Raw genomic sequence first — 10,264 nt, 5'->3', positions numbered from 1 at the left:
CCCTCAGCCTCGTGGTTCCCTCCGAAGCCTTCAGACGTGGCCTCCTCTTTGGAGCACGCTTCGCCTCACGACCCTCCAGTTAACATATTTATATTCCTATCCCACTCCAAGGTGGCCTTCCCTGCTCTCCATATCGTCCGCAGGACAACCCTGTGACTTTGGTCATGGTGTGTCCAGAGCGAGGACAAAAATGTGGCCGCCTCCAAATATTTCTGATTTCTTATTCAGGATGGTGCAGGCGGTTTTACACACACATTACATTGAGCAGAGAGGGCACAATATGGAGAAGATCCCATTTGGGGGCGCCAAGTTTTGGCCTCGCACATTGTTGCAAAAGATGGCCAAACTTCTCCTCGCAACAGTTCCTTTGGGAATGGAGTTTGTTGAAGCACCTCGCCCCCTTGCCTTCTGCGCATGCTCTCAAGGGCACTGTTTATGCGCCCCTTTGGTGCATGCGCAGTGCGGGCGAAGTGTTGCCTGTGGGGCAGGTTAGGAAGAGAGATGGCAGCTGCGCCAAGGCCACCCAGTGAGCTTCGTGACTGAAAGGGGATTTGAACTCAGGTCCTGGTTCGGTGTTTTTTTTTAACAACCACACAGACTCTCAAAAGTTAGTCTCATTGGGACTGCAGCCTTTATGGGTTGCGCATGTGCAAGCTTGGTACAACTGGCCCAGCGCTTAGGATTCAGTCTAAAAACAGAACCCTATGTACGTTTACATAAAAGTATATTCATTTCATGTGCATCTCATTGTTTGTCCAAGGTTCAAGGCAGCATACAAGCTTCTTTCTAAAGACTGAAGAAAGAATCCCTGGCCTAAGGCCCCTTGGTCACATCCACACCAATCATTTTACTTTAACAGTAATGGTTTCCCCCAAAGAATCCTGGGAATTTTGTATTTAACTTCTCACAGAACTGCCATTTTTAGCGCCCTTAACAAACAACAGTTCTCGGGATTCTCTTTTTTTTTTTGCGGGGGGAGGGTTATCGGGTTGTTGTTTTTATTTTGATTATATATTTTGTGGTTTTATGTTTTGATTTTGTTCTGTGAACCGCCCTGAGACCTCTGGGTATAGGGCGGTATATAAATTCAATACAGTAATAAATAATAATAGTGCTTTGAATGTAGATGTACCCTGGTCAGCTTCATGGCTACCGTCACATTTGAATCGGGGTCTCATTGGTTCCAGCCTGACGCATTAATCCAATGGTAGCTAACGAGGGATCCACCAGATCCCTTGGACCACAACTCCCATCATCCTGGTGGGAGTTGTAGTCCACAAATCCAGAGGGCACCTGGTTAGCTGCCCTTTTGTAACTATTTTTCTACACTGGTGTTCTATTATACTGCCTTCCTTGTTCTTATTTCTGGGTAAAAAAATAGGCAGTGTAAAATTGTGCCTGCTGTCTTTTTCCCCCAGTATCACTGAATGCTTTAAACTGAAGGGGAAAATGGTAGTTATTAACAAATGCTTGCCACCTTTTGCTCGTTCTCTACTAAGTTCAAATAACTCAGTAGGCAGATAACCATTTCCCCCTATAAGTGTTTGGGCTCCTTTTCTATTTAATTTTTATGGTGACATGCATGTGTCGTGGATGGAAAATGGAAGGAATTGTGGTCTGGATGCTCCACCACAGATCCATTTCACAAGTTAGTGCATCTTGCTCAAATAACTTTCTGAAGTATTTTCAGTGGTGCACTCAACTGAGGCCTCACTGTGAGGTGAATCACTTTGATTTCTCTTTCATCACCTGGGTGTCCCATTTGTGGCAACCTAAATGAAAAAAATAAACAAACCTAAACCACAGCTCTCCACAGACAGGAATGAGACAGAGTTGTGTGATTTGTCCTGTGGTGATGAGGGCCCCCTATATTTTCAATAAATCTGTTTTGTTTTTTTGCTACTTGCCCAGCTTAGATAACCATAGAATCCATAATGCTTTTATTCTAATCTGGGACAGGAATCAGTGACTATTGCCTGCTTACTTGCAAATTCACAAAAGCATTGACAGAGATTGCTTATTCTTCAAACAAGAAAATGGCACAACTACATAGGGTTTAGTGTCTATCCCTTACTATTGTTAGCATCAACACATTTATGAAATTGCCATCTAGCAATTACCCTATGTGTAAGGTGATGCTAATCATGGCATCCACCACTGAAACATCTCTTCTTCCAAATGCTGATCTGCTCCTGGCCCTTGCTTCTCCTTCCCATTTTTAGGCCTTTGGACCATTGCAGTAGCTCAGGAACCAGAATTCAGCTATGGGTGTGCGGAGGGGAGCTGCTATCCAGCCACAGGAGACTTGCTGATTGGCCGGGCTGACAAGCTAACTGTCACGTCCACATGTGGGCTTCAAAAGCCTGAACCATACTGCATTGTGAGCCACCTCCAGGTAAGTTTTTGCAGAAGAAGACTGTCTCAGAGCAAAGAGGAATTTGGTTGAGTGTAATTGAAGGGCAATTGATCATAACAGTCCTGGGTCTTCCTCTCTCTCCCCCCTTAGCTGACCAAGCAGCCCCACACCCTCTCTAGATAAGTAGAAACATCTGGTGCTGTCCAGAGCTTTGAGAGGAAGCAGACGCCATCCCCCTGGCTCAGATTTGTTTGTACAGTTGCATGTGTCCTGCTGTTTCCTGCTCTTGTTTGTTTTTGCTCCCTGAATGCACCAAAACCACCTCCCAGGATCACTCTGAGCGTGAGCCCTTCTTTCCCGCAGTCCTAGCTGTGACACCAACAAAAATTCTTATCTCAAACTTCTGGGAATTCTGTCCAAAAATGCAGATAAATCCCAGGACTCTTAGTTTTAACAAAATATCTATGTCACTGGGCATGTCTGCATGGGAAGTTACCCCATTTCTGATTCAGCTTTTTTTAGTGCTGAAGTGAAGTCACATCAGGAAGAAGCAAATGATGTGGGTGGCATATCCCATTCTTTAATTGTGTTTCAAGTCGTTTGGATGATGCTGGCCTAAGATATTTTGATGCCCCAAAGTTAAACAAAAAGCAAAATACCACCACCAACATCAACAATCTTAGACTTAAAAGCCATGTGTGCACTGCAGACAGAGTAGCTACTGTTTGGGAAAGTCAGTTATTGCCTCCTTGAATGGATAGATCTCACTATCTATGGATCAAGACCACAGGTCAGAACTTGGGCTGTGTTCCTATATACACTTACAAGGGAGTAAATCTCATAGTACACATTAGGATTACTCTTGATTAAATATTCATAGGAGTGTACTGTCTACTTACACTGAGATTAGTATTGGGACCACATTGATGTTAATGGCTACTAATTTCCCTCAAACTAGCATTTATAGTTCATATTCTGCATACTGATAAGATGGTTCTTATAACTAGCCATTACTTGTGTGTGTGAGGGGGGTGGCATTTCTGCATCAGTGTCAAATTTCTCTTCTGTAGTTCTGGTCACAATTAAGCGGGTCTTAATTCCCAATGCATTATAAGTACATGCAAAATTTCAGCTGAAGTTACTTGTTCTTAAACTATAATTGTTTATAGACTATGAATGTTAATGGTTAATGCGATTGTGGTGTAATGAGTCCAGATATATTAATAAAAACATTCTGCTGATTGCACTACCCCCAGCATGATATATGAGAGCTGTCTAGACTACTTCCTTCATTTACAGTCTCTGGAAAGATATATAGCTAAAATTCTAGCAATTTCAGTGTGGTTGTAGATATAGACTAAGGAAATACAGTTAAGCAAACAAGGTCTAAGCAATACATTGTTAAATAACCCATTATTTTCCCAGAACATTATACACACACACACACACAAACTTAGTAAGTATTTTCTTAAAATAAATAAATAAAAGAAAGTAGCAGAGTAGTTTTTAATCTGAATTATGGGGTAAAGCTATATCCAGTTTTGGAAGACTCAACCCTTAGAGATGATGGTGAAAATGTTTCTGGTTATCTAGGTGAGAACACGGCAATGAGCATATGGAAAGTAAATATATCTATTTGAAGAAACCAATAATTGTAAGAGGAAGTTATAAATAAAAAGGGAGTTGGTGTATTGGTGATTATATGTAATACTAGAAGCCTACAAGCCAATCTGGGGAAGAGGGAGTGCTCAGGTTGAAAAGAGAACATGGATAATACTGAGTATATGAGAATCATGTTATCCTGAGATAAAGAAAGAAATCGGGAATAATCGGGACAGAAAGGGTTTGCAGTAATGAGGGACTTCAAAAACCTTCACAGTGACCATGCAAAATAGATGTTCATGTTGCAAAAAAAAGGCAAACTTTCTGGATAGCACAAATAGCTGTGCCTTGGAATGTACTGTAATGGCATCTGGTGCTCCCTCAAAGGTTGTCTACAGGTCTACCCACTCTGCCATTCCACTCCCACCAGCAGAATATAGCTAGTCAGGGGGCACAGCCCACAGAAAATATGTTAATCTAAGATTTATAGCTATTGGCCATGCTTATAAATTTCTTGCCATCCACACATGATACTAGGCCACCACAGAGCAACACAATGCAGGCGGCAACTGTACCACAATCAGCAAAAAATGAATTAATTTGTCTTGAGAGCAGATAACTCAAGGAAAAAAATGTCACTCAATACAGAATTATATGCACATAGTTAAATATGCAGGATATATCCTAGAAAACATTCACACATTTTAGAGATAGAGAACATCAGATGGGATAGTGTTTTCTTATAACCACCTGGATAAGTTTATGACAGTGTTGAAACTCATGGGATTTGGCCCATCGCTTTTAATAGAGAGAAGTGCAATTAGGAAACTAACTGGGTCAGATGCATTCTTATGGGTCTGGTTTGTCAACAAAAAGACCAACATCTGTTCTCCTACCCAATCAATACCTTTTTGCTGCCGCCCCTGCATTCACTATAAATTTTTGTCTAGGGCATTTATACTGTATTGACAACACTGCAATGCAATATGCCACATTGGTTTCCATAGCCGATTGTTGACAATGACATCAGTGTTCCTTCTGGAGAATCCCTCCAAACCATCCTAACATAACTGCAGAGGGGAGGCTAATCATTAATGCAAACCGATTACCCTCCAGTCTCCAGCGAATAACTGGATCATAAAATCTGTCTCACGGCATAACTAAAACCAGCAGACAGTAATTTGGACAGGACCCATCACCACATAGAAAGCACAGCAGTGGCGGACTTGGGCACTATGACACCCTGCGCAAGGCCAAAATTTGCCCCTCCCCTGTCTTCACGCTGCCTACTCGGAGGTGGGCAAGGAGGCACCTGGCTTTGGGAAGGAGACAGGAGGACCCTGGGACCCTTTCAGAGCCTTATGCCTCGTTCCCAAATATATATATATTTAATATTTAGATTTATTGTGTTTCTAGTTGTATCTCTTTTAATTTATGCTAATGCACTGAAAGAAAGGTGGGACATAAAATAAAATTTAAAAGTAGTGCTTATTCAGAATTATACACTTTTAAATACATTCTAAGATGCTGCTATGGATCTATAACCATGTGCAATTAGGTCATTCTGTAAGAGACACTGAGCCAGACTGACAATGTCAAGGCATCCAGGAATGAAGTATCACTCTGGTAGACTGCCCAGTATCTTCCAAATGACAGTTTCAGGCTAGGCAGAAAAAGCTCGAGCCAGTAAAAGCCCTTCAAAGCAAACACAGACTTCAAAGCAATCAAACCATTTCGATTATTCTACAACTTTGTTCTACAATTATCCTACAACTTAGCATGTTTGTCTTTACTTCTGCTCTCTGAGTACATTCACATGTAAAGCTAAACCATGGTTTCCCACTATGCAGTCAAACCTTAAAGCTCTGGCAAGGAGGCAAAGTACCAAGCTCACCCCCTTCCCCCTCTCTTCTTCCCACGCGTCTGGGAGAAGGAACATTTCAGTTCCTTTGAATCTCAGCTCAGTGCTATGAATGCAGCAGAAATTCTGCTTTAAATTCTGATCAATTTCAAGATAAGCCAGCTTCAATCCATGTGTTATAAAGCTGATTTATTAAACTAGCCATATTGTTGTTTTAAACTGGGATTTCAGTTTCATGCATAATGCTAAGCCAAGATTTAAAGAAACCAAAACTGATAACAATCTCAGCAGGAAGGAGCCAGACGTTTTGTTTCAAATCACTGAGGCTCATCAGTGTAGTGCTAAACCAACCAGGTAGCCAACAGGCTGCCCTTCAGATATTTGGGTCTCAAACTCCCACAACAGCCTCAGTCAGCAGCATGGCCAATGGTCAAGGAAGATGGGAGTTGTTGTCCACAACACCTGGAAGTCAGCATGTTGACGACCCCTGCACTAAACCACAGTTTAGCATTACAGTGGTACCTCGGGTTAAGTACTTAATTCGTTCCGGAGGTCCGTACTTAACCTGAAACTGTTCTTAACCTGAAGCACCACTTTAGCTAATGGGGCCTCCTGCTGCTGCCGCGCCACCGGAGCACGATTTCTGTTCTCATCCTGAAGCAAAGTTCTTAACCTGAAGCACTCTTTCTGGGTTAGCGGAGTCTGTAACCTGAAGTGTATGTAACCTGAAGTGTATGTAACCCGAGGTACCACTGTACATGTGAACAAGCCCTTTGCCTTCCAAGAGACCCATGTGTTCTAATTAGCATGGCAGACTGAACCAAGTAACTACTGGATTTTATATTTTCGAAACTGGGGAAACAACCCATTATCTTTTCTTTATCTCGATAGCCCTTAGAGTGCCTCCTGTGATCTGTCTTGCACCTGGCGAGGCTAATCTAAAGACATATATCCAACTTATTCTGCCGTTCTTCTTTGACTATTAGAAGCTACAAAATTTGGGCCAACGAAATGCCACCTTTTCCTCTGCCCCCCTCTACCCCCTTTTTAATTAACATTCTGTTCTGCTCAAAAACTCTCTCATAACTTTATGGTGTTTTTGCTAGACCCTAATAAAGGCAGTCGCATATTGTGGCTTTTGGATCCCTCCCCAACCTGCAAAGCAATCAATCCCTGGAGTCTCTCAAGTGACTCAGTGATGCTGAACCAGACATTCAGAGATTGCTCTTCCATCACCCCTCCCCCAAGTTAAAGGCACAGATAAGTACAATAGTATGAAGCAACCATCCATTGCGCTATAGCACAGTGACTGTCCATGTAAAAGAAAGAGGCATGCAAGGGTATTTATCTTTTGTCCTATGCATATCCTGGCATTGGCTCAGACAGTCGCAGAAGCGAGATAAGAGAACAATAAAATACAAATATGTTGGGTCGACTGAATGCCTGTTTCCAGGAATGCTTGCAGGAGTTTGTATGCAAATAGCTCAGATAAATATGCTATAAATATTTTTTTATAAGCATTTTGAGCCCCCAGCAAGTTGAACTTAATATGAAGCCTTCCCTTGAGGTGCCCCTAGACTTCATTCTGAATGGTGCTCAGGATCTGGTGCAAGTGTTGTCAGATGGATTTTGAGACGTGACCACAATGCTATCAAATGCAACATATATGTCAGTGACAAAATCCCCAGAGAGTTCCAACGTTTGATTACAAAAGCAGAAATGAGATTAAAAGAAAGTCAGAAGCAAGAGTTAGAATGATAAAATATATTCAGGAAACTTGCAGGTTCTTTAAAACTCTAGTAAGAGGAGCTCAGATAGAATTAATACCATCGATTAGGAAAGGTTCCAAAAAATCCAAGAGCTTGTCAAAAGGCAAGATGGGGATTTCCAAAAATGGAAGTCTTGCCCATACAAAACACAAGCTCTGGTTAAACAACTACAAGACAAGATGAAAAATGGCCATAGTTACCCTCTGTCTTTAAATAAGGCGTCGTATTCAAGTCAGAAGAGGAGTACTACTGCCCCTCCTTTCATGTGTTGCTGTTGACTGTAAGGATAAGTGCAGCATAGTTGTGAATTGGGTGGTTGGTAGAATTTAGGGGAAGACAGTGACTTCTGCAATATTGATCTGTCTTGTTTGTTTCAGGAGGATAAAAAGTGTTTCACCTGCTCTTCACGGGACCCATTCCATGAGACACTCAATCCTGACAGCCATCGTATTGAAAATGTGGTCACTACCTTTGCTCCAAACCGTCTCAAGTTATGGTGGCAGTCAGAAAATGGTAAGCTGTTTATGTGGGAAGAATTTCCCCAACACTTAATTGGTTGCCCTCAGTTGATCTTAAAACGTTGCTTTGTATTCATAATCTTCTATACAGCTGTTTGCCTTGTAATTACTTCTGCTTCATAGTTTCAGTCTTTTGAACATGGTTTTTTTTGTATGTGTGTGTGTAAAACTATATCCTTTAATTATAGGTTGTTGTTTTTTCAGGCAACGTCTCAAAATGCTTGGAAGGCAGGAATTAATAGTTCCAATTATCTAGTTATTTTTTAAAAGGAGAAATTTTCACATATTGCCCTCAATCTTTTTCTCCTTTAAGATCAGAATGAGACATATGAGAAAATGTTTTATCAGGAATAATACTAGGCAATCCCGTGATTGGTTGTGAAACGCCTACGATTTTAGTTTACACAGTTTCTTTCATGAACAAATACAAGTGTATTATTGATTTCAGTGAAACTTACTTATAAGTAAGTACTCTTAAGAAAAACTCTTCCTTATATTACAGAGAAAAAAATCATTAAGAATTAAGTAACTTGAGCTCTCTATCTTCAGTATTTTCCATTTGGTATTCTAAACAGCCGTCATGTAATTTTATTGTACTAAACTTGGCAGCAGCAGCGCATAAATGTTTCAGCATAAAAGTTCACACAAGTATCCCTCAGAAATAAATAACACATGGTTCTTCTTGCCTGGTTTGTTTGTTGTTGTGGGGTTTTTTTTGCATTAAACCAGGCTCCAGTAAGGTCATTTATAATGATTCATAGTTCAATGGAAATTATTGTTGTCTAAAATGTTGAGAGCACAGTTATTTCCTTTCTTCTTGTGTCTGTCTCCTGTACTTAAAAGGATTCACAGGCTTACGTTTTATGGCAGAGGGACATCAAACTTCTGCCATTGGCTGAGAAAAACTTGAAACTTATTTAGGCTTAGTAAGCTGCAAGCAGCAGCCTCTCCTGACATGGTGTGGCTACGTTGGCTGAAGGCAGCACCATAAAGGGGAAGGCAGAGGCAGGTAAATCAGACAAACCAATCCTTCCTTCTCAGTGCTATGCCCAAGTGGGCATATTATACCCTGTTTTCCCCAGCTGCCTCTATGAAAGAATCCTTTAACATTTTGGACTTTTAACTGGCCCGACCTATTCCATGCATTGGGAAGAATGGAATGTCACTTGGGTGCAGGGTGAATGACAACGCCTCAGACCACATTTTTCCAGAACAAGCAAGGTGTTAAATGGGGTCTTTCTTTGTGTGCTCCCTCTGAGAGATTTAGAAGGTGGTGATAAGGGAAGAGGGCCTTTTCAGTTGTGACTCCTTGTTTGTCAAATATTCGTCCCAGTGAGACCCACCTGTCCCAGATATTTGACAAGTTTAAGATGATTTGGTTGTGTGTTGATGCTGGTTTTTTTTTTTTTTTGCTGAAGTTTTTGCAGCTGTTTTATTGCAGCTGTTTTACATACTGCTTTTTTTATTCTAGCAGGCATTTTAACTGAAATCTGATTTTACAGTTTTAACTAATTTCTACCTTTTCTGTATAGTATTTCTTGTGCACTGCTTAGAGACAACTATAGTTAAGTGGTATATAAACTTCCTACTAAATAAATCAAGCAAGCAAGCAAGCCTTTCTGGCCATAGCAATGAACTTTGGTATACCATAGTTAGTTACTGCTGTTTAATCATATAAAGCATTCTATACCAAGTTTAGTATTCTGTGGTATTCAGGCATAGTATTCTAATGTTACTATGGAAAAGGGGTTCTGAAGTGATGTCTAAAAAGCACATTACATATTCCATTGGTGCTGTGTGAGAATTTTTTTAAAAATGATGGTGTTCTTCATGGTTTTATTCAGGTCTCCCATTGATTTTTATACAGCTTGTTTCCAAACAACTGAGCTTGAGGATAAGAACCCTATGTAGAATTTGTCCCTGGTTTCCTTTTGACTCTGTGAATGTTCCCAAATATAAACGCTAGAGATCTTTTAAAAATAAAAACCCTGTGATTTTTTTAATTTCTACAACAAATAGCTGATTAGTACTTTGTTGTTATGTTACTCTATATTGCACCCTTTCACAGAGAACAAAAACAAAAAATAAAACTGGTTTTTTTGTAACCAAACACATACCCCCAGGAAAAAAAATGATGAAATTAGACTTTTGACAAATG

The 10,264-nt window shown here is 40.6% G+C and overlaps 1 protein-coding gene across 4 annotated transcripts in view; it reads left to right on the top strand.

Annotated features, from left to right (window-relative positions):
* LAMB1 (laminin subunit beta 1) overlaps positions 1-10,264 on the top strand; it is a 55,236-nt gene that overhangs the window by 2,212 nt on the left and 42,760 nt on the right. For 2 of the 4 annotated variants that reach the window (XM_083574897.1, XM_083574898.1), the window contains 2 exons: positions 2,223-2,395; positions 7,966-8,101. In XM_083574897.1, the coding sequence (XP_083431023.1) occupies positions 2,223-2,395; positions 7,966-8,101 (309 nt within the window). Of the gene's footprint in view, positions 1-617; positions 707-963; positions 1,649-2,222; positions 2,396-7,965; positions 8,102-10,264 lie in introns of those variants that run through there. The other 2 variants (XM_083574895.1, XM_083574896.1) reach the window with 2 other exon arrangements.

The sequence above is a fragment of the Podarcis filfolensis genome (assembly GCF_964270895.1).
Source record: "Podarcis filfolensis genome assembly, chromosome: 10".
In the NCBI taxonomy this organism is placed as follows: Eukaryota; Metazoa; Chordata; class Lepidosauria; order Squamata; family Lacertidae; genus Podarcis; species Podarcis filfolensis.
This window is presented reverse-complemented; position numbering and strand designations above follow the sequence as displayed.